General features: G+C 46.0%; 2 protein-coding genes and 1 long non-coding RNA gene across 8 annotated transcripts in view; 2 read left to right on the top strand and 1 right to left on the bottom strand.

The window, feature by feature from the left end:
• The window catches only part of LOC308198532 (UDP-glucuronosyltransferase 1A1-like), a 40,853-nt gene extending 22,662 nt beyond the window's left edge, over positions 1-18,191 (top strand). For 3 of the 5 annotated variants that reach the window (XM_080601061.1, XM_080601063.1, XM_080601059.1), the window contains exons 2-5: positions 14,563-14,694; positions 14,965-15,052; positions 15,858-16,077; positions 17,167-18,191. In XM_080601061.1, the coding sequence (XP_080457187.1) occupies positions 14,563-14,694; positions 14,965-15,052; positions 15,858-16,077; positions 17,167-17,464 (738 nt within the window). In that variant the 3' untranslated portion in view covers positions 17,465-18,191. Of the gene's footprint in view, positions 1-4,734; positions 5,615-11,652; positions 12,573-14,562; positions 14,695-14,964; positions 15,053-15,857; positions 16,078-17,166 lie in introns of those variants that run through there. The other 2 variants (XM_080601060.1, XM_080601062.1) reach the window with 2 other exon arrangements.
• Positions 280-4,596, top strand: LOC308197730 (UDP-glucuronosyltransferase 1A1-like; the record flags this gene model as incomplete). Its single annotated transcript, XM_080598726.1, has 2 exons — positions 280-330; positions 650-4,596. The coding sequence occupies 2 exons, from the start codon at positions 280-282 to the stop codon at positions 1,637-1,639; spliced, it is 1,041 nt and encodes a 346-aa protein (XP_080454852.1). The 3' UTR covers positions 1,640-4,596.
• On the bottom strand, positions 14,102-15,067 carry LOC308198535. Of its 2 annotated transcripts, XR_013953990.1 has the most exons (3): positions 14,942-15,067; positions 14,763-14,845; positions 14,102-14,641 (listed from the first exon to the last, which is right to left on the bottom strand). It is a non-coding gene; the product is annotated as an uncharacterized lncRNA (long non-coding RNA). The 2 variants fall into 2 exon arrangements; XR_013953991.1 differs by having other exon boundaries at positions 14,763-14,958.
• Positions 18,192-24,259: the final 6,068 nt, after the last annotated feature.

Here is a 24,259-nt window from a genome sequence, read left to right as displayed (position 1 = left end):
CAGGTATAATCCATACAGCTTGGCACCTGTTTGGAGCAGGGTCTGGTATTTACTAGGAAATGCATGTCAGGCTTCTGTCCTGGGGTACCACTGCTGCCTTTCCACTTTCCCTGTTGTCAATGGATTTGTCTGCTTTGCACAAGGGTATGTCCAAAGCCTGGATGAACAGGAATATCACAGGCTCTGACCTCTCAGGCTAAGACGCACTGTGTGTGTTTACAAGCAGACCTCGGAAGGTTTTGCCTTGTTGGTGACCATGTGAGATCTGAGGTACAATCCATGTCGCTGAGCCTGCTATGCTATGCTCTTCTAGCAAAGCTCTGTGATGGGGTATTGTATGTACCACCCAAAGGTATTGTCCGTGTTTGAGGAAAGTAAGTCAAGATACTTCAGTCAGAGCGAGCCTATCAGAAGCACAGTCCTACCCAGAGCCGCACCTGCTGCCTTCTGTGATCAGACTCTGCTGTTCCTCCAGTAGTAAATGTTTCAGCTTATCTGCTGCATCCACCATATTTGCACCCGCCTGTGTACATTTCTGAACTCTAGTGCTTGTTATCTGGCCTTTTATGAAATCAAGGATTATACATTTACCGAGCAGTAAATATTTTTACGGATCAAAAGTTACAGTGTAGCACAGATCGCTTAAAAGTGCAGAGCTGGTGCTATTGCTTCAGTGCTGCCTGCAGACTTCTTTCTGGGCAGCGCGCACCAGGTTTCTGCAGGAATGGTCCTGGTGCCTGCTTCTCATTCACAAGTCGCAGTGACGCTGGTTCTGCTCCTGTCCGTGCTCGGTCTGGCTGCTGGTGGGAAACTGCTGGTGGTGCCCGTAGATGGGAGTCATTGGCTCAGCATGCGGGAAGTGTTGGACGGTCTCAGTGAGAAAGGGCATGAAATAGTCGTCGTTGCACCAGAAGTCAATTTACACATAAAGCCAGCAAAGAATTTTGTCATGAAAATGTACCCAGTCCCTTTTGCGCAGGAAGAGATGGATGAGAATTTCCATGCATTTTCACAGGAAGCATTTGAAGAAGGATCCTTTCTGGAAAGACTTGTTAGAATATTTCAACGATCTAAAAAAACCTCTGCCTTGTTCCTGTCTACATGTGAATATTTACTGTACAACAAAGAACTTATGAGATATCTTGAGGAGAGTAAGTTTGATGCTCTCTTTACAGATCCAATGCTTCCCTGTGGGCAGATACTGGCCGAGCATCTTTCAGTCCCTTCTGTGTTTCTTTTACAGCAAATACCGTGTGGTTTAGATTTTGAAGCCACTCAGTGTCCTAGACCACATTCTTATGTCCCTAGGATATTCAGTGGCAATACAGACCGCATGAACTTTCTCCAGCGTGTGAAGAATGTATTTTTTGACATTCCAAATTATCTCCTCTGCTATTTTATGTTTCAACCGTACTCTAAACTGGCTTCTGAGTTCCTTCAGCGGGATGTGACTGTGTTAGATCTCTTACGCAAGGCATCTATTTGGCTTATGCGATTCGACTTTGTATTCCATTATCCAAGGCCATTGATGCCAAACATGGTCATTATTGGTGGAATAACATGCACTCACAGGAAGCTAACTCAGGTGGGTTGCGCTCTATTTTTTGTCGTTCTTCTCATAAGCTACTGTTCTCATTAGTGAACTATGTATCACAGATTTTGTTAGAAAGGTCTCTTTTACTGCCTAAATATCTTCAATCTGCTTTTCATTTACCAAGAAGCGCGAGTACTTGTTTCAGTAAAGACACTTGAGTATCATGATATGAAATAGTGTTTTGAACAGACATAGCTCTTCTGACATCCGCATAGAGTTGTGGGGGGTCTGAATCTATCAATTTCGCTCAAAACCACCCTCAAAACATGTGCCACCAATTGAAGAATTCAACTTCTTGCTAGATCTAGGTGTAAGAAAAGATGTTGGGAAGGGCATAAGATGTTTTGATATCTACGAGAGCACTGTTAATGGTTACATGTGAATCTCCTACTTTGTTCTTTCACATTTATCTTCAATTAGAGCATGAATCTGTGCTTTTGATCCTTCTCTCACTGTCTGCTGGATAAAGAAGAACCAGTAGCCTATGGTAGGTTCTTCTGACTTTCTGCAGCAGCAAGAACCTGTGGTTCTTGTGGTTTGGTTTGCGAATCTCATCCTCACTGATCTTATGGACACTGATTCTCATGCTGTGTTTCTGCTTTGTGTCAATTACCCTTATGCATAAAGCTACTTTTAAGGTTCTAATCTGCAAGTTCTCTTCTGGGATTTAATTCCATTACTGGGTTTACACCACCTTGACAGAACCTGCTAGGTCTCAGCTGTGGCATCCTTCGTAGCTTTTATAATGCATTTTTACCTGCTTGAGCTGATGAGTGGATGAGCCTTAGCAAACATCTTGTTTACAACTAGTAACTTTTCACAGTGAAGTGCCCTCCAAAAGAAATTAGTTTCTACTGCTTTATGGCAGATCTTGTTTTTCACAAGGATGGATGAGGTGTATTTTTTCTCTCAGCCTTGGGTCCCATTTGCACCAGGACTCCTTCTTTTCCAGTGTTCCCCCATGACGGACAAGCCTGTTACAAAACCCAGTGGATCATAGAATCATAGAACCATAGAATATCCCACGTTGAAAGGGTCCCAAAAGGATCATCAAGTCCAATGCCTGGCTCCACACAGGACCACACAAAATCACACCACGTCTCTGAAAGCATTGTCCAAATGCTTCCTGACCTCTGTCAGTGTCGGTGCCATGACCACTGCCCTGGGCAGCCTGTTCAGTGCCTGACCACCTCTGGGTGCAGAACCTTTCCCTAACCCCCAGCCTGACCCTCCCCTGTCCCAGCTCCATGCCGTTCCCTCGGGTCCTGTCGCTGTCCCCAGAGAGCAGAGCTCAGCGCCTGCCCCTCCGCTCCCCTCGTGAGGGAGCTGCAGGCCGCCATGAGGCCTCCCCTCAGCCTGCTCTGCTCTGGGCATAACAAGCCAAGGGACCTCAGCTGCTCCTAGTATGTCTTGCCCTCTAGACCCTTCCCCATCTTTGTATCCCTCGCTTGGACACTCTCTAATAGTTTTATGTCCTTCTTATATGGTGGCAGTCAAAACCACACACAGTGCTCAAGGTGAGGTAGCAGCAGCGCAGAGCGGAGCAGGACAATCCCTTCCCTCAACCAGCCAGCAGTGCCATGCTTGGTGCACCCCCAGGTACAGCTGGTCCTTTTGGCTCCCACGGCATGCTGTTGACTCATATTCAGCTTGCCATCGACCAGAATCCCCAGATCCCTTTCTGTGGGGCTGTTCTCCAGCCTCTCATCCCCTGGTCTATACATACAGCCCGGGTTGCCCTGTCCCAGGTCAGAATCTGGCATTTGCTGTTGTTAAATTTCATGTGGCTTGTGATTGCCCAGCTCTCTAATTTGTCAAGATCTCTGTGCAAGGCCTCTCCACCCTCAAGGGAGACAACAGCTCCTCTTAATTTAATGTCATCTGCCAACTTTGTATGCATTTGAGTCCTGCATTCAGATCATTTATGTGTGGATATAAGTCCCTGTCCCAGTGTGAGTCAGGGAGTGGAGCTACTCATTTTGAAGGGACATGAAAAGCTTGATCTTCTGCTATAATACAATTTACTCATGAGAGTACGGTCAGACACCAATGAGCAAAGCATCACTAGCATCTCAGGATGCAGGAAGATTTGAATGAGCAATTTCAGGCCCTTGGTTAAGGTGTATTTGATAGTATCCTCTCTGGGAAGGGGTTGACAGCACATGAAGAACTGTCTCGTTTTATTAGACACACCAACTTGCCTCGGTGTTGCTGTGTCATATTTGTATTTGTAATACAAATGCTCTTAATTTCTTGACAGCAGCAACTGTTGTTTATCTATGCATTGCTCAGCATGTTTTGTCTGAGAAGCTGCCACTTTTCTCCCTAATGTCAAATCACTGCAGGGCTGATTCTTTCCCACACCTCTCACCCCACACAGGGAGCTGCTGTTGGTGCTGCTGGGTAGGTGTCAGTGGCTCTGTGTGATTGCAAATGAGCGTAGGCAGGGCAAGTATGAAATAGTTGACCCTGCAGGTGCAAGAGCACATCTCCCAATAAACATCAAGGAGGAAAGGAAGGAAATGGACCCAGCACTGATCCCAAAGGAAAACATCAATGGACATGTCCTATGGAGGATCTCAGAGGAAAAATCATTTTAAAGAAGCCTTAAAAGGCCTAAGAGAGAACAGCCCTGTCCTCCAGTTCTTCCAGCTTTCATGGCAAGGGGCACAGTTTGTTGTATAATAGAAAAGCATGTCGTATGCACCAGCCCCAAGGGATACAAATTACTCTTGAGTTTGGTACTTCAGACTGTCACACATCTCATGGGGAACCTTAAACAAAATTCTTCTTCAGCTTTGTCTTTGCAGGGACTGCTAGTACTGCCCTGATGCTGAGGGTATGAGAAGCACAACCCCACCCAGAACCACCCCTGCCTCCTTCCAGGGTCACACTTCATTGTTCCTTTTCTAGAAACAGATGCTGCTTCTCTGATGTATTCACTACATGTACCACCTTCCTATGGAGTTGGCTGAACTTAGTACTTGTTATCCAGCCTTTTATGAAATCAAGGATTATACATTTACCATACAGTAAATACTTCTGAGGATCAAACGTTACGGTGTAGCACGAATTGCTTAAACGTGCAGAGCTGGTGCTGTTGCTTCAGTGCTGCCTGCAGACTTCTTTCTGGGCAGCACACACCAGGTTTCTGCAGGAATGGCCCCGGTGCCTGCTTCTCATCCGCAAGTCGCAGTGACGCTGGTTCTGCTCCTGTCCATGCTCGGTCTGGCTGCTGGTGGGAAACTGCTGGTGGTGCCCGTAGATGGGAGTCATTGGCTCAGCATGCGGGAAGTGTTGGACGGTCTCAAGGCGAAAGGGCATGAAATAGTCGTCGTTGCACCAGAAGTCAGTTTATACATAAAGCCAACAAAGAGTTTTGTCATGAAAATGTACCCAGTCCCTTTCACACAGGAAGAGATGGATACCACTTTCCGGAGAACTGGACAGCAAACATTTGAAGAAGGATCTTTCCTGGAAAGACTTGTTAAAACATATGAGGGTGTGAAAAATACTTCTGCCATGTTCCTGTCTACCTGTGAACACTTACTGTACAACAAAGAGCTTATCAGATATCTTGAGGAAAGTAAGTTTGATGCTGTCTTTACAGATCCAATACTACCCTGTGGGCAGATACTGGCTGAGCACCTTTCAGTTCCTTCTGTGTTTTATTTGCAGCAAATACCGTGTGGCTTGGAATTTGAAGCCACTCAGTGTCCCAATCCCCCTTCTTATGTCCCCAGGGTATTTACAGACAATACAGACCACATGAATTTTCTCCAGCGCATGAAGAATGTAATCTTTGACATCCCCAATTTTTTTCTCTGTGATGTTGTTTTTCAACCTTACTCCAAACTGGCTTCTGAGTTCCTTCAGCGTGAAGTGACTGTGCCAGATCTTTTACACAAGGCTTCCATTTGGCTCATAAAATTAGACTTTGTTTTACACTATCCAAGACCACTGATGCCCAACATGATTTTGGTTAGCGGAGTAAATTGTGCTCACAGGAAGCTACCTCAGGTGGGTCATACTCTGTTTTTTTCTTGTCATTCTTGCGGGATTTTATGCACACTGAGAAGTTGCAACACAGGTTTTGTTAGAAAGTCTCTTTAAGTGGGTGATAGTAAAAGCATTTAAAGCTGCTTTTCCTTTACCAAGAGGTGCCAGTACTTCTTTCAATGAAGATATCTGAATATCTCGGTGTAAACATGAAGGAAGTGTTGTAAATTAAATTAGCTCTGGGAAACTCCTCATTAGTCATGTGCCCTCTGCTCAAAGCCAGCTTTGACTCTAGAGCAGGTTTCTCATGGTCGCTCCACTCAGAGCTGTTGTTGTGGTGTTTGCCATTTATAAGCATCTTCTGCATGAGAGAATTTTGTTTAAGGTGACCTTTGCTTAGCCTATGGCTTGCCTTGTCATTTCTGATTTCCTCTCTATTCCTCCTTCTTCTTTAAAAAAAATTCTCAATGTTTTGAGTTGTAATAAGCTCAGAAAGTACTGGAGCATGAAGGATGTTTGCAGGCCTCATCCAACCAGAAGGACTAAATAAGCAGGAGTCAAAGCATGTTCACTTAGTTCAGGTTGCTCCATTCTGTCTCACCAAGTTCACTGTCTTCTATGACGAGCCCTTCTAGTGAACACATTTTCTTAAATCAAATTGGAAGCTTCCATTTTGCAGCTTGTGTCTGCTGCCTCTTGTCCGGTCACTGTGAATCTCTGAGAAGAGCCTGGTATTGTGTTCTTTCTGCCTTTCACTAGGGTGGTTACTTAACAAAAACTTTGCTTTTGCCTTTGCTGACCTTCATGAGGTTTCTGGTGGCCCATTTCTCCAACCTGTGGCTTTTTTTTTTGCATATCCCGTGCCATTAATCATTAATGCTCCTTATTTGAAGTAAAAATAGGCATAATAAAACTTAAATATGTTGGGTTACTTTATTCTTCTAAGATCAAAGTTGAATTTATTTCAGTTTTGTTTTTTTGAATTATTTTGTGTACTCAAATATATTTTGTGGTTCTCAGAGCAACACTGTACCTTGCATTTTTAGAAATAAGTTCCTGTTAAGTTTTTCAGATATTGAATTTGCAAAACGTTGAAATAGGGCTTAACTTTAAGGGAAAGCTGAACCTCACACAGTAAAAATGAAGCATTTTAAAGAGTATTCAAACTAGGCACTTCATGTAGAAAGGCAGAGATGAAATAAACTGTATAGACAAACCTGTAGAAAGAATTATGACAGAGGATCTATAACAGTGGTCTATAAAATCCTGGAAAGTGTAAAGAAGGTGAAAGGGGAACTGATATGCATCGTTTCTCCCAGTACTTGACCTGTGACTAGCAGTGAAATGAGGAGACAGCAAGTTTAAAGCAAACAAAAGGAAGTACATTTGACACCATGTACTGAAAAAACTTGGCTCACCACCAGCAGTTTTTTTTTCTGTGGACAAAAACTGTGAATGAATTTAAAAAAGGATTTTGGTGGTTAATAAGAGGTACATTGTGACTGCCAGGAATTGTAGAATTGCAAATAGATAACCATTGATTCTTACAGCTGGGGATATTTACAGTGCTGTTTACAGTGTACAACCTTGGCACTCAACTCTGTACTTTAGCTTCACTTTCTCCTGATAAATATCTCTTTTTTTGCCTTTGCCTTTGGAAGGGCTGAATTTACAGTTCCACTACTGGACTTCAGTCTCTGGACTTATATACACATGGATCAGTTGCAGGTGTTTGTGTGTTTCTTAAAATCCTGTGACACAACCTTTGAATTTTTATGAACATGCTGTTAGCCTTATTTTTTTGTTTGACTGTTTTGAATCTCTTTAATGTTGTTTTATGGCGCTATATATTAGCGTTACACAGATAGATACATGTTTGACTGAAATGTTAGCAGAGCTTAAAGACTATGTGGAAGGGACTATACATCAAATACGAGATCTGAGGGCCCCTTATATGTTAGCATAGGGTAGCGGTAACAGGATATCCGCTACTCTGGGTTAACTACTTGGTTGTATACTGCCACATCAGGGTATATGTAATGCTGCATCTCCTTGTCACAGTGAGATCTTTTCCTCTTTATCACTGAAATGTGAAGATGCACGCATAGGTAGTGCACCTAACTGTCTGCCACATGACAGAATACCTTCTGTCTACCTCTGTTAAATTTTTAAATTTTTTTGTACCACATGAAGAACCTCCTACAGAAATAAACCTTTTAGGATACATTTAGTATTAGCCTTGGATTGTGCTTATCACAATCAGGTACCTTTGGCAAAGGTAGCTCTTCCATGAACAAGGTTTCCCATCACTCCTGGCTGCTCCAAGCCAATTCTTGCAGACGTGCACAGCATGAAGAAACTGCTCAGTGCTCTCTTCTTTCAGGTGTGACTGGTTGGAGACATAGAAGTTTCTCTTCTCCAGCCAGCAACTGCTCTTGTTCAGCTACCGTTCCTATACATAGTTTTAGAGGGGCCCATCTTCCTGTCTGAATCCAGAGGGCACTAACTTCCTAATTTCTTTCTGACCCAGAGGTCAAGGAGGCTGAACTCTAGCTAGGATGCTCTTTATGTTTCTTGGAAGTAGTGAAGAAAAGTTGTTGACAGTGTGGTCTTCCACAAGAGCTGTCATACTTCGTCAGACCAAAAGAGCAGCAGTGCCCAATCGCAGGCAGCAGGCAGCAGGAGATATGCAGAGAGGTGCTGTAGAACAGGGCGAGGAAATAGTAGTGTTTCCCAAAAATATTCTCTCAGTTTCCAGGCTGTGGTTTAGAAATGCTATTGTTGTACTCAATAGGCCTCTAGAGATTTTTTTCTTCTAGTCCAGTTTGTCTAATAACTTTTGTAAGTTTGCAAACTTTTGGCATCCACCTTTTCCCTTTCCATGACTTAAGGGTAGATGAGACCTGCTTGGTCAGTCCCTTCTTTCAAGCACAAACTGCAGATATCCACTCTTCTAGGTTTATTTTGAAAGTTTTACTGTGCTTCTGCATGTTCTCCCTATCTGCAGGTAGTGCTTTGTTTACAGTCACAGATTTCATTCACCCACTTGGGTATCCACTTGGTACCCCTTGCATCAGTTGCTGCTGCTTCAGTCCAGGTTCTCAAGAGTAATAAGGGACTTAAATCCTACTCAAATCAACCTGATCTGCATATTGAAAAAAGTCCTTGGAGTGGGACTATCCTCAACATTAGATCATGGAATCTGTGGTGTTATACAAGCAAGCTTTCAAAACACTAGAGGTAAATAGCATTGGAGCATTTTCCAAATGCTCAGTCCGAATCTCTCAAGCTGCCATTTGTGGCCATTACCCTATGCTGTACCACTGCTGCTACCCAGGAAACTTGACTCCATTGTCATCGTTCTCTCTGTAAAGTAGTTGTAGGCTACTTTAGAGTGTGACAGGGAACAGAACTTCCAATATAGGTATTTTTGTTTTGCGTTAAAAAATCTTAGCATAGCACATGCAGAAGCAGCTCAGAAGCTCTGTCCTCCCCCTCTTCTGGTGACCACAGCACAGAAGTGTGGCACACATCCTATTGGCTCATACCACAGCCCAGCCTTACTAGCTTCTTTTGAAAAGTTGCTGTTATTAAGAGCTTTCAACAAAGTTTGGCCCAGAACCTCTCACCTAAAAACTCTAATGCCCCCTCTTGGCCAAGGACTGTGTTTTCTGATGCATCAGAAAAGAAGTTTCGCCTCAAACCACTCACCTACGAACTCTTGTAGCTCCCCTTGAGCAAGGACTGTGTATTCTGCTTCATCATTGCTTATATAAAAAAGCTTTTGGTTAATGTGTTACTCAAACTTTGGTGACACCACTGCTTGGCGTGCTAGCTCCTGCTTACTGCTGAGGACATTGTGAACTCTGGGCATCTCTCCTAGCGAAGGTGCAGGAGAGAAAGTCAGGGCTTTAGGACTTGCATATCAGTAGTGCAATACTGCTGAACGATATGCTTCTTTTATGGTAAGCTCTCTGGAGAAATTCAGCAGCCATGAAAGTTGGGCAGTCTTGAATCTGGCACAGGACAGTAAGTCACTTCAAACTGCCCTGACCTACGAAAATCCCTCTACAAACAGCTGCTACCTCTGTTAATCAAAGACCCTGGTGAACTGTGCTAAATCATTTAAGATAACTTCAGTACATGACAATGCTTCTTGCCTGACATCCTTTGATAGCACTCGTATCAATGCTTTTATCGCAGTGTAAAATGTAATCTTTGAACTCCAACAACCTGTTTTAGCAATCATTTTGTAGACATAAAGATTAAAGATCAAGGCATAAATGAGGTACAACTATTTTTTGCTTTCATATACTGATTGGGATAAGTAGGAAGGAATTCTTTTTCTGCCAGCAGCCCCATGGCCGTTATGTGGAGATACCAGATACGTGCTGAGCTTGTTCTCTTTCTTTCTTTACGGAGCTTGGCAGCTTGGTCATGCCTCAGGATGGAAGTCACTGGCTTTTTCTTATGTGACAAGTACTTTCACATCCAGTTCAAATCACATCATATTTACAGAGCATATGAAAAACCTCCTGGTTAGGTTTTCAGAGCATTTATTTTGTTATCTGCTTTATTTAAAATAAGAGAATTTATCTCAATGCAAATGGATGCTTTGAGAAATAGTTCCAGTCCTATTATTTCTCTGTGAAAAAACTCAAAAGCTATGACTGTTTTTGAGTATACATGGCCCATAATCCCAAAATATGGTCTATAATGGAGGCATCAACTATGAGCAGGATAAACCATTACCAGAGGTTTGTCATTGTTTAAGTTGAGAGTATTGCAGCATTTATTAGTGATAATTTAAGATTTGATTTTTTTAGGTGCTTCCTGTATTCGCTCTACATTTATGCTTGAGATGATACATGATTGAATACCAGGATGGCATGATTTGGAAGTTCAGGCTCTGATAGATGGTCACCAGAACCTAGCTTTGTTGCATTGCAAGCACCTGAAGGGTTTCTGTCAGGGAAAGCTTAGATGGAGTTGTATAAGGTATGTAGCAGCATGGGTATGGCTCAGCTTGGCCTAAGCATATTGCCATAAAATTAGACACTTGTGGCATGTATGCTGTGTTTATATAAATGACAACGTAATTCTATGTCAGAAGATTTAATATCCATAATAGAAGAGGAATATTGATTAATTGCAGGAGAGTTGATTGGACAAAGAGTGGAAATGTAGAACTAACTCTGTGCGTAAACCCAGGCACTTATGGTGTGCCATAGAGATTGATAATGTGGCTGAATACCCCAAAACCTAGCAGGGCAGGCAATCAAACACAGGAAAGGGAGCTCTTTTGACTCTGAATTTCTAAGAAGCAATGTAAGACAGCGTATAAGAGGATGATTTGAAAAAGAAGCCTTCAGGTTTGTAACTATCTACCCACTCTCCCTAACTTGTCTAAATCTCCCTAGTGGGCTGCGTAAATAGTGCAGATGTCAGTCATTTATTTTGTGTTTCAGACCACAGCGGTGTTGCAACCGCAGAAGTAATTGCCAAGTTTGCATCACATTTACTACCGTAGACCCAGGGCTTTCACTTTGATAACTGCTACTATATACAAACAAATCTGAAGGTAAACCTTATCAGCACCCTGGCTATCAAATCTCTGTCAATCATTACTTCTTGTTTAGGCTGCCTCGATGGCACAAAATATTCCAAAGGTCAGACTCCTGTGACAAGTGTTGCATCCACTCATCTGAACAGACTCAAGGCTGGGAGTTCATAATTCACTGGATATCAGTCCCTGGATAGTGACAGTGACTGCCTGGCTAGTGCTGCCTCCCATTCATGACTCCGTTCAGCTTTTCAGTGCAATGCATCGCTTGTTGCTGGTCGTCTCTCCCTCAAGCATTTGAATGCTCTAATGTTAATTCAAACATTCAACTTTACCCCGTGGTACCCGTTTGCCTAAAACCTTCACTGTGTGCACAGAAAATAAATGCAATCTTTACCCAAAGTTAAAGATTACCCAAATTTCTGCTAGCGTTCAGCCCATTGGGAATTAAACATTTACCTTCATGAAGATTGAAGAGCAAAGTACCCCACGAGCCATTCTTTGTCCCTCACAATAGTTCTGCGTCTACTTAAAACCTTGCTGACATTCTGCAGTGCAAGGAAAATGGCCTCTGTGAATCCGGGATTTAATTTTCTTGCCTCCAGGGCTGTGTTTTTCCTTCTCCTGTGGATATTTTGTGAAGGTGGAAAGCTTTTAGTTGTACCCATCGATGGCAGTCACTGGCTCAGCATGCGGCCGGTTGTGGAGCGGCTCAGGCAGAGAGGACATGAAATAGTGGTTGTTGCGCCAGAGATAAATCTGCGGATAGATTCATCAGTGCATTATACCATGAAAACATACTCCGTGCCTTACACCAGGGAGTACGTGGAGGCAGAATTTAAAAAGCTAGGCTATAAGAGTTTCACACCTCGACCCTTCTTGGAAAACTTCTCCAAAGTGGCAAATATTACAAAGATGTTTTTTGAATCCTGCAAAATGCTTATTTCTGACAAAGAGCTGATTAAATACCTTGAAGAAAGCACATTTGATGTTGTTTTTATGGATCCTTTTTTCCCATGTGGACAGATTCTGGCCGAACATCTCTCCATACCTTCTGTGTACCTCGTGCGGGGACTGCCGTGCAGCCTGGACTTCCATGCCACCCGGTGCCCAAATCCTCCTTCTTACATTCCTAGGTTCTTCACACGCTACACTGATCGCATGGGGTTCCTCCAGCGCGTGGCCAACATCATCGTTAGCTTGAGCAGTTCCCTAACCTGTAGTTTTTTATATTCTCCATACGATCTTTTGATCAAAGAATTCCTTCAGAAAGAGGCAACACTGCTAGAAATTTTAAGCCATGCATCTATTTGGCTCATGAAATATGACTTTGTGTTTGAGTATCCCAGGCCTGTCATGCCTAACATGGTCTTGATCGGAGGCATAAGCTGCACTCAGGAAAAACCGTTATCAAAGGTTAGTTATTATTATTTTTTTCCCCGTTTGCCTATGACTGCACTGCTTCCTCCCACCGTTATATGGGGCTCCTATCAGGGACAAACAGCAACAGGCTAGCAAGCTGGAGGGGGCTGAGGAAAGCTCTTGGCACCTCTTCATCCCTTGTTCAACGAGGAGTAAATCACTTTGTGGAAGACTCCTAAGATGGCCAGACAAGTATACATGAAAAGCTGGGCTTCTCCTTTCCTTTGCCGCCAGTATTTTCCACCTGCCAGTAATTTCGTTTTGTATATCTGTTTACAAGACTGCTGCTACCTAGGGTAATGCAGCACACCAAGTAAGATCTCTTCCCTTGAGCAGATGACCAGTTCTGCAGGAATTTCAGAGATGTGAATGAAATCCTTCCTTCTCTCTTGTAGCAGCAAGAGCTCTGCCTATTTTGAGTAAAATACTTTGTCCCAAATCTGGACTGCAAGTGTATTTTGATTGAACTCTGCCAAACTTGTTAAATATGAGATATTTGCCACTTCCCACTTCCTCCTAATTCATTCAGCTTTCTCTTATTTTTCAGCAAGCGTCCACCATTTCTCAAAGGAGGGTTGCAAAAAGTTTCATAAAGGTAGTGGCGTTTCTGAGCAGAAGTTAGACCTTGGCACAGAAAAACATTTAAAGAACAGAGTAAAACTGATGTGACTGGTCCCGTAGAAAATAAATGGGGCTAAGCATGCCCCATAAAATATAGCTGTATCTGCTCTACTGCAATAGGAACTAAGGAAAGCAAGTAACCACTGGCCAAAGAATTGTGTGCCAAAAACTCGTCTGTAACCTGGGGAGGATTTTGCAGTGCCCAGATGTCCATGAGTTCACACAGAGATGGGCCCTAAGTTCCCAACCAGCTATCTGTGATGACTCAATGGAGAGGCTGTTTTCGGAGGCAGCTGGTATGACAGAATCAAGTCTGAATTACATTCCACATTGTTTGCCTTTAGGAGAGCATCAGGTCAGCTGCTCAGCGTGCTGGTATCGGCAGGCTTTCAAAGGTTCCTTCCATTTGGGATTCAGCCTAAAGGAAAGGGTCAGCCAAAAAATACAGAACAGAGCAAAACCGCAGGGAGTCAGTCTCAGTTATCCCTTCAGGCCCTGGAGATTACATTTCAATTGCTAGGCTCAGTTCATTTTATTCCACTTGTTTAACTCTGATGCTCACAGCAATTCCCTCCGGTTTCATCTTTCCTCCCCTGGCTTTACCAAATATTTTTCTATGGCACAGGAATTTCACTCCAGCCTTTGGCTGTCTTTGTATCAAAATCCTTTTTCTCTTGGATTCCAGTGACAGATCTTCTAGTTCCTCTTTTATTTAAATCAAACAGACAAAACAGATAATAAAATTGGTAGTGGTACAATATTATCACATTTATCAAAATTATCACTATTATCAAAAATTATCACTATTATCAAAATAGACCAAAATTCCAGATATAATAAGTTAAAGCTATGTACTTTCAGAACACTTAAAAATCTTAATCTTCTCTTGCAGCTGCATGGTCTGAAAAGAAGAATATCAACTCTAAATCCAGCTCATCTGGCATTCAATAAATGTGAAAATAAAACGCAATTTAGAGATTGGTTGGCAGGAATAGTATGATAATGAACTGATCCGCTGAATTGGTACACCATCTTTTTAATTTCACAGAAACTGATGTCTTTGAGCAGGCAGACTTTGCTACACAGCTGTTTTATTTTTTATTTTTTTTCCTCATGTCCATTCTGAATCTTGGTTTGGGCTCCAGTTCTGCAAACACTCATACCCCTACATACCTTCACTCACCAGCCTGCACCCATTTTTTCCCCAGGCCTCATTTTCTAGATAACCAATTTTGCTAGTCATAGTTTTCGCTATGTTGACTATTCATTTTATTGCCTTTCTAGATGCTTTTGTGGAAACCTGACAAAAATTACCACATATGACAGTAGGGATTTTGACTAAGGATGTGCTTTGTGTTGACAGGAATTCGAAGCCATCGTGAATGCTTCTGGAGAGCACGGCATCGTTGTCTTCTCACTGGGCTCCATGGTCTCTGACATTCCTATGAAGAAAGCCAGAGAAATCGCAGATGCTTTGGGATCAGTCCCTCAGACGGTACAGTTACCCTTTCCTGCTTCCAGTACAGCAATCCAACACTGTACTCAAATATAGTGTAAGATTACCTTTGGCTTTCGGGGTGCTCGGTCCTCCCTTAGTCCTGCTCCTTGATGCCAGAAGAAAACATCATCCCTGGTGCTCTGCACCGCTGTTGATGAAAGAAATTTTGTGCACCACAGATGCCTTTAGCTGTGCTTTTCAAACCAGCTGAGGAGCTTTAAGAGGCTGTTTGCTACGAACTGACATTGTGTTTCCTTCCCTTCAAAGGTTTTGTGGCGATACACAGGAGAGGTGCCCTCCAACCTGCCGAAGAACGTAAAGCTTGTCAAATGGCTGCCACAGAATGATCTTCTAGGTAGGTCTGAGATGCTTTGGGTTATGCCAGCTGGTTTCTTTTAATCTGATAATGTAGGTGCAGGCCCTCGTTACCATCATCTGTGCTGACTCTTTGTATGGCTGTGGGTTACAGGACTTCGTTACAGACTTGGCTGTTTGAACCAGAGCTTGTCATTTAGAAACATATCTGACTGCAATTTCAAGATTGCAAAATTATGAAACAATGCTGTTTGGAAAGGTTTTCCACCATTTGATTACCTTACTGTTGAAGATGGGGAGCTTCGTCTCTGACTACCCAGTCTCAACACCCAGCCATGATTTTTGGCATGTTGTTGTCTCTTAGACTGAAGAGGAGATTTAAGTTCCTCAAGTGAGCACTTCCAGACAGGTCCTTGCACTTTTAAAGTGGTGATGTTGTATGTGTTATTGCCTGGAGTGCATTTGTTGGTTAGACAACATGGCTCAGCTGTGGGAGACTTGTAACGCCAGCAAATGGAGGAAATGGTAAAAAAGGAAGCAAGGACTCTGTTTTTTTATTTGACTTTGACTTCACTTGGCTGTGGTTTTATCCTAAAATCTGTGCAGGATTATACAGGGCTTTTCAGAGATTACTCAAAGCAAGATGGAGCTCTACAATCCATGGTTCATTTAGTCTCCCGTAACGTCCTGCTCTCTGCAGCATTAAGTTTGCCCATAAGTAATGATGCATGTGACTGTCTTGATGTACACCCATCAGTGGCATTTTTGTGTAAGTTTTTCCTCAGGGATGTGTTACCATGACTTAATGGATCAAATAGCTAAGCAAGTCTCTCTTTCTTCCACAGCTCACCCTAAGACTCGTGCCTTTATTACCCACGGAGGCTCACATGGTGTTTATGAGGGCATATGCAATGCAGTGCCAATGGTACTAATGCCTTTGTTTGGAGACCAGATGGACAACGCGAAGCGAGTAGAGTCACGGGGAGCAGGACTGACACTGAATATACTTGAAATGACTTCAGAAGACATGTCTAACGCCTTGAAAACAGTTATTAATGATAAAAAGTCAGTAATAGAAGCACAGCCTTTTCCCTTCTACTGTTGTATATCGACAGCACTCTTACTTCCAGCTTGACAGAATGCTAATCTGTTCTTATATCCCTTCTTATATCAAAGTTACATTGCTGAGAAGCCAATGCTTGACCTTGTTCTGCCCCTGTACCAGCACCATCCATCTCACTGTCTAGGATTGTAATCGTTAGGTGATGAGAACAGGCTTGTGGACCAGGCTTGCCTCCTCTGCTGTCTCAGTGCTCCCACAAGGATAGCATACTGCTAGCCTTGCCCAGTGATGCCATCTGCACAGCAGCAGGAGGAAGGAGACAAGTGGCAGTGCCTCAGTATAGTCCAGGGGCTGTATTGCATCTGAAGGTAGGATTTACTCAACAGAGCCACGGAGCAGTTTTCTTAGTCATTTTTTTCCTTTCTGGTACTCATGAGGAATTGTATGAGCACAGCCACTACCCGGCTCAGCAATGCTGTAAATTCCAGCACAGAGCAGGGGAAATACACACAGTATGCTGAGGAAATACAGGGAGCCCCTCTAGGCAGCACAGTATTGCTGTCAGCATGCCCAGGGTGTTTTGAGACATCACAGCAAAGGGGTCCTTTAAGACATACCCTCCTTTTCCACGCTCCCATTCTCTCCTGTGATTAGGGCCTCTCTCAGTCCTTGGCATCCTCTTTGCCATCATGTTTTTGGGAAAGAGTACTTTAATGCAATTATTTTCTAATCACTGTCCTTATAGCATTAATAATATTAGTACATCTTGCTCTTCAGCTGGATGGCTTTTCCACACTCAGTGTCACATTTCGTACTCATGCCTTCACCTTTCATCCCACGATTTTGCTGACAGCTCAAGCTAAGCTTTTCTACTTTTTTTTCCTGATACTTTTTCTCCTTTGTTTACCCTTGAAAACAGGACTTTTTGGGGTTCATAACTTTGCTATTTTACCTCTCATGTGGTGGTGGTAAATATATGGATAAGTCCCCAGCAGGCCATCAGACAACTGACACTACATCCTATTTTTTGGGGGGGGACTGAGTCTCAGAAGCACAAGTCATTGAAAACACCCAATGTCTTGTCTTGGCAGGTACAAGGAGAACATCAAGCGTCTCTCAGAACTTCACCTCGACAGGCCCATCCACCCTCTGGACCTGGCCGTGCACTGGGTGGAGTTCGTCATGAGACACAAAGGGGCTCCACACCTGCGACCTGCCGCTCATGACCTGAACTGGATCCAGTATCACTCCCTGGATGTCATCGCCTTCCTCCTGGTCGTGGTGTTCCTCTCCCTCTTTATTTCTCTGAAGTGCTGCATGTTCTGCTGCCGCAGGTGCTGCTTTAAGAAGGGAAGAACAAGCAAGCCAACCAAATCAAAGTCCCACTAGTGAATGAAGACAGTGGTGGGAGACAAGACCTCTGCTCCAGACCAGAAGGATCAGAGAACAGCTCAAATTTCACTAAAATAATTACTGGTTTCCAATCAGGAAATAATATCATTCTTTTAAACTAGTGCCGCAGGAAGAGTTGTTTCATTGACATAATTTTTATCTTTAATTAAGAATTAGTTTTTTAAAATAATGTGTATAATAGTACTTCAGTCACTTGGGAAGATACTGTTGTGAAGTCCAAGGCTCCTGGCTTCCACTTCTTGGTGTACAGAGGACTCATGGTGACATTTTTTTAACCTCTATTTTGTAAGGGAGACATACAGGGATTTTCACAAGCCCTTGCCCTTCACAAGGGCTTTGGGAGAACCACTTGCTCTAGTGTAAGACTGTCAGGTTTATCAAGCACTTTGAAATCCTTCTATAGCTGTTGTTACAGAAGAGGCAAATGTTGTAATCTGACATTATGTGTCACATAAGCCAAGCTAGATGCACATCTTAAGTGGGCTTTGTGTGTGTTTACAATACTCTGAGCTTGATTAAGGCTTCAGCATGAAAGTGGTTTTAAAGCCACTGGAGTTTAACCAAGTTGACCAGAGTTCTGTATCTGGAGCTTACCAGTTGGGTGATATGATCTGTGGAAGTATTTTTAGAAACCCATCTGATTTTGTAAATGATGCTAAAGACCCAAACCCCAGCCCTATAAATAAATCCCCACTACTAACAATAATGGTCCTTGTGTTTTCTGGCTTGAGAGACATGGGGCTGTCACTTGTCAGTCTTGAAGAGACAGATGCAGAAAGGAAAGTTTTGGTTCAACACTCTGAGATGTACTCAGTGAAAGCCACCTGAGCACACAAAAGCTGGTTCTCAGCATTATCATTTCATCACTTGGTGAAGCAGCACTTGCTGAGAGGTTTTATCCTGAGGCTGCCACACTCCCCACTACTAGTTATAGAAAAGGCATGTCCAGGCCTCGGGCAGAAAAGACCTTAACAAAATCTGGGGCTCAGAACAGGACGGGGCATCCTAGTGTGCCATGGCAGTCCTTCGCAAAGGAGCCCCGGCAAGTACCTGGTACTGCTGCTCTCTACTGCAGACTGAAACGGCACATACTCAGTGCAAGCCACTAAGTTGGCTTCAGGAGCGTGGTCCTGCTCCTCATCTCAGACACATGGGCCATACGTGCTGTGAGAGGTGTCTCACCCGCCAGGGAGCTGCTGGCAGTGTTCACACATGCGTGCAGAACAGAAGAGAAGGCAAAGGAGGCAGGTGGAGCCTCATTCAGCCTTTCCTTTTGCCTGATTCTCTTGGGCGTTTGTGCCATCTGCAGTCTGCCAAGGAGCAATGCTGACTGTTGCTTTTCATCCCCTGCCTTTCCCTGCCTCCTCCTGCCCCTGGTAAATACAAGGAAATCTCTTCCTTGGGACACAGGGAGGGGGGATCCCCATAGTGCATGAGCTCTGACTTCCTTTCAAAACACAGCTTTCACGGCTCCCCGTGTTCGTGAAGTGACAGCTCCGGCTGTCCTCGTGGTCCTGGTTGGAGCCAGGTGGCAGCAGCACTGCTTGGTGCTCCTGGACAAGAGACCCAGTGAGACCTTGCACTGCCCATCGCACCATGGAATATGAACTGAAAGGGCAAGAAATGGACAGGCAGGGCAGCGAGAGGAAGGAGGGCTGCAGGAAAAAGCAAAGCAGCTCGGTGTGGTTTTACAGCCTTCTACTGGCACGTTGTGCAGGGGATTCATCACTGCATGGCTAATGGGGGTAGAGGAAAATTGAAATGAACCCAGCTGTGGTGGTTTCAGCTAACCCTAAGCATGGGGTTGACTTCCAGCAGCTGTTGGAAAACTTACAAGAGCATCTTACATGTCCTCATGGAGAAGTTGTCTGAGTACCCTGCTGCAAACAAGCTCTAGATCAGTCCAGTGACTACCTCTACCTGGACATGAGAAAAAACAAACAAACAAACAAACAAAAACTAATATCAGATCAGATGAACAGAATAAAATAAATAAATCACATCTGCAGCTGTTTTTTTTTTTTTTTGATGTTGTTGTTCAACTTAATACATTTTAGGTAGGTGGAGGTCCAGTCCTGTTTCACATCTTCATTACTGATGTGGCCGATGTGGCAGAGGGCCGCCAGCCGGGAGGAGCGAGCAGAGGGCCGTGCGGCCACCCAGAGGGACAGGGACAGGCCGCAGAGATGGGCTGGCAGGAGCCTGGGGGAGCCCAGGCAGGAGAGGTGCGGAGTCCTGCCCCCGGGGAGGAGCAGCCCCAGGCCCCGGGACGCGCCGGGGCACCCAGCTGGGAAGCAGCTCTGCAGGAAGGGCCCTGGGGTCCTGGCGGGCACCGCGCTGAGCAGGGGCCAGCAGCGTGCCCTGGTCACCGAGAGGGCCGGCGGCACCGGGGCTGCGTTAGGCACAGTGCGGCCAGCAGGCCGAGGGCGGCGATCCTTCCCCTCTGCTCAGCGCTGCTGTAAGGCACCTGGAGCCACGGGCCCAGGGCTGGGCCCCAGCACGTCCACGTCCACAGACACCCGAGGGGAGGGCACAGAGCACGGAGCCGGGCTCCATCCAGCGGTGCCCAGCGCCAGGCCGAGAGGCCCTGGGCACAGCCCGGAGCCCAGGAGGCTCCCTCTGAGCACCAGGCAGCACTTCTGTGCTGGGCGGGTGCCGCAGCCCTGGCACAGGCTGCCCAGAGCCTGTGGGGTCTCCTCCTTGGGGAGCTTCGGGAGGCGCCGGGACGTGGGGCTGGGCACCCTGCTCGGGGTGTCCCTGCTGGAGCGGGGCTGGGGCGGGTGGGCCCGGGGGTCCCTCCCCACCTCAGCCAGTCTGGGATCCTGTGAGGAAAGGAGCTAGGGAAAAAGCAGGGAGGATGCAAAAAGCCTATCCCATAGGTTTTGTTTCAGTTTGAAGAGATCTCTAACAAAATTGAAATAAAACAGCAGCAGAAACCAACCTTCCTCTTCTTTTCCTTTCACTCTCCTTAGCTTTGCCTAGTTTGTCCTGCTGTTTTTTTTCCCTTGGCCAATGGAAATAAGGAGGAGAGAAAATGGGCAAAATCTCAAATGAAAACCAAAGTAAACTAAAAATCCCATTCAATTTTAGGGAATTGCCCTTATTCTTAACTGACAATTTGCTAAAACTTGGCCTCTCACAAGCCCAAGCTGAAGGAGCACGTTTTGGGACGGAAATCACCCTGGCTCGCAGCCAGCTCTGAAAACAGACAAGAGGAGACATAACTGCACATAAGAGCATAAATTTCTGCACAGGGCTCCGGGTGCCAGCAACGGAGAGGGGCTGGACGGCACGGTGGTACGCAGGGCCGGGGCACATCCCATCATTTCAGCTGTGCCCAGCAGAGGACACTACGGCATTGCTGGCACGCTGCATCCTGCAGGGAGAAAGCAAGGAAAAAGCCGATTTCCCCTTCCAAGGCAATGCAGACAGCTCAGTGGAAGGTGACAGCAACTTGTTCATCCCCCTGGCAGACAGCGATGCTAACGAACCTTTCACCTCAAGGCCCCAGCTAATGTAGCAGGCAGGAAAAAAAAAAAAGGTATGCTCCAGGAATTCAAACCGTGGTGCAGAGAGATGATTTTTTAGGGTAAATTAGGAGCCAGGCTGTGTGGGCTGAGCAGCTGCAGGGCAGAAGAGTGAGCCAGAGGCACCACAGCACCGCCGCAGGACGGCCTCGCAACCCTTCTCAAGGGAAGAGCAGTGCTGGGGCTGAGGATCCCTCTTCTCGCCCTTAGGCCAGGTGCAGTACAGAGACATGCTGCCCCTTCAGGAGCACCAAGACCCTGCGTCCCTTACTGGGAAAAGGAGAAATTCTTGGCCACGATGCATTTTTTTTAAGCAGCAGAGCTGAGATCAGGTCTTTTCCCCCAGGGGAAACTGAGGCAGGGCCAGCAATCGCTCCTCTTGCTGCCCTGCAGCTCCAGGAGATGCAGTCTAAGCTCCCAGGAACTTCTCCAGAATTTTGCTTTTAGATATCAGCCGTAGACTTAGCATGCTTCAGGTGTGCTCTCAGTAGCCCTCAACCCACCACCACCCTTGGGAAAAGGACGGGCACAAAAAACCTCCCGCAGCCACGAGCCTCACAAAGCTCTTGTCACCTCTGCACGCCCACGGTGGCACCCCTGGGAGCTGTGAAAGGAGATGAGAGCTGTTGCTTTCCGCTCTAGCCTGGGGACTTTTTCAGTGTTTATTTCATTTGCCTGGTTTTTAACACTCAGGCTTGAGGTGTCACCTGCTGGTGAGAGTGGCACTGCTGGTGACCCAAGACTCCTGTCTCCAAAATGAGGGACAAATGCGGCTGCTTTGGGGTTGCTGGCGTGGGTTTGCCTTCGTGTGAAAGCCTGGGGAGCTGTGTGGGGCTCTTGGAGCCTGGGAGACGGTGGGGAGCCGACATGAGCTGGATCTGCCGTGCAGCCCTCCAATTAATTATCACCTGCAGAGGTGTTTTTAGGAGTTATTTATAGGCAGGAGTGATGAAATCCAGGGAAAGCAATTGGCAAGGCAAACCAGCCACGGGGTGCAGGACAGCCTCTCCCACCCAGGATAGGAATGTGCCCGGCTGAACCCGGGGAGAAAGCAAAAAGCCATGGCATTGGCATTTCAGCTCCATGGGCAAGGGAAAGCCCAAGCCAGGCTCGGTCCATAGCTCAGTCCATAACTCTGCTGCTGCCTGCTGCTGGGACTGAACCAGGCTTACGAGGGAAAAAAGAGGTGATATCTCTGTGCACAGCTTTCTCCCCGCTGCCTGAGCCAGCTCAGGTTGCTGGCATTTCCCAGGGAGGCGATGCTGCCTCCGAGCTCATCTTTCACAGACCGAATTCCTGCGACGCCTACGGCGGGTGTCAGAGATCAAGCACTGCTCGCGCTAACCAGATGGGAAAAGCTGCTGTCGCGTGAGTCTGCTTTGATAGGTAGCAGCAGGTGCTCCCAGCACCAGTTCCCTTTCTGTTAAGGACAGGAGAAACGTTTCATACGCCAGAGCTGATTGCTTAGGATGATAAAAGCAAGTCACCACTACAGGCTGTTTAGGCACCATCAGATCCTAAATCCCCCCAGCCAAATATTGCCTGGCTTGCCTACTGTGTGACCTCTCTTCAAAAGCCAGCCTGAACAAATGGAGCCGGCGGATTTCTTCCCAAAATGCTCCCAACTCAGATTGTCTGGGGGGCACAGTCCCCCTGCCCTGGGGCGGATCAAAGCAAGCTGCGTGATACCAAGCAGCCCCATCGCTCTCCCGGGGAGGGACCAAACCACGTCCCAGCGACTCGCTTTGAGACTTTGCAAAGCAGCTGCTGGAAGCTTTAATTAACATTCAGCAGGGGGTAGTCAAAGAAACCCCAGGTTAATTATCCCCCAGAGGCTGCTGAAGATATGGTGGGGGGCTGCCCTTTGGGTTTCGGTGACAAAGGGTTGGTCTGAGGTGATTTCAGTGTACCACGAGGGATGCTGAGGAGGGCAGGATGCATTAAGTAATGAGTGGGGGGAAGGAAGGGGAAACCAAAACTGGCAGTGCTCCTGATGTTGAGCAAGCCCGTTAACGAACAACAAAAATAACACCTTTGTCACTGCAGCCAGAGGCTCCTTCCTTTTCACAAAGGGCTTCAGGGTACCCCCACCCTAAATCAGGCCATCAGTCACCAGTTGCAGAACTGACCACCCTAAATGTGGGGTTTGCCCCTCTTTTGGGCAGTGTCCCTGGCGGGCAGCCCTTGGGAAAACAAGCAGTTCTGCCCTGCACCTTTCCCCCTGTTACGACAGAGGAGGAGGTGAGCGGGTCATGCCACCGACACGCGATGGGAGCTGCGTGTCCCAACAGCGACCGCCTCGGTTCATTTGCAGTCACCCAAGCCCAAAACCAAACCTGGAGCAGGGCTCCCCAGCCAGATGCGCTGGGATGCTGGCAAAGCTGAGCACAGAGGGCAGAAGGGATTTCAAGGGACAAAACGAGACCGCCAGGGTCCCAGTCTCATAGTCCCTCGTTATCATTGCAAACTGCACCGGTCGTCCGGACACTGGGAGCTGGGGAGGACAAAGCGAGAATCACAGCTGCAGCAGCTTTTCTGTACAGACACTGATAACCCAGAGGTGACTTCCCTCCCCCTCCTCCCCCTTCTGACATATCTTCTTCATTCATTTAGCAATGAGCTGAGCTGATGCAAGATGATCATTCAATTTTGATGGCTTAAGTAGAGGAGAAAATGGTGCGAATGCATTTCCAAGGGGGCTTGTGCTGAAGTAGGTCACTCCCTTGATTGGATCTAGGAAAAAAAAGACAATTTCTGTGAAGCTGAAACGTTAGAGGGAGTCAGTCATCAGAGAAGCAGCTAATGGGGAACTGCTCGAATTAGATGGCTAGTGCCCTTTCTGCCCAGACTACACAGGAACAATAGGTGTAGGGATGAAATGTGTAACCTGACAGCCTTATCAAGACATAGAAAAAAACCAGGCTGCGCAAAAGTGGCTGATCACAGTCAGAAGTCAACCAGAAGAGGATGAAACGGGTGTGGAACAGCCAGCCTCCCCCAGCCCCACGGCCACCCCTGGGTGGTGCCAGGTGCTGGAGCAGGCAGGATGGGACCAAGAACCCCAGCAGAAAGCCGCTCTCTGCAGCACACGAGTGTGTGAAACTAGAAACTGCAAAATGGGCAATGGGAATACCCGGGGGTGATCCTCTCCGCGTGGAAAATAGATACAGGGGACCAGTGGTGGGGGCACAGAATCAGAAATAACTCAGACAAACCTCACAGCAGACCTTCAGTGGGATGTCAT

Source organism: Anser brachyrhynchus (assembly GCF_964034855.1).
Source record: "Anser brachyrhynchus genome assembly, chromosome: 7".
NCBI classification, from domain to species: Eukaryota; Metazoa; Chordata; class Aves; order Anseriformes; family Anatidae; genus Anser; species Anser brachyrhynchus.
This window is presented reverse-complemented; position numbering and strand designations above follow the sequence as displayed.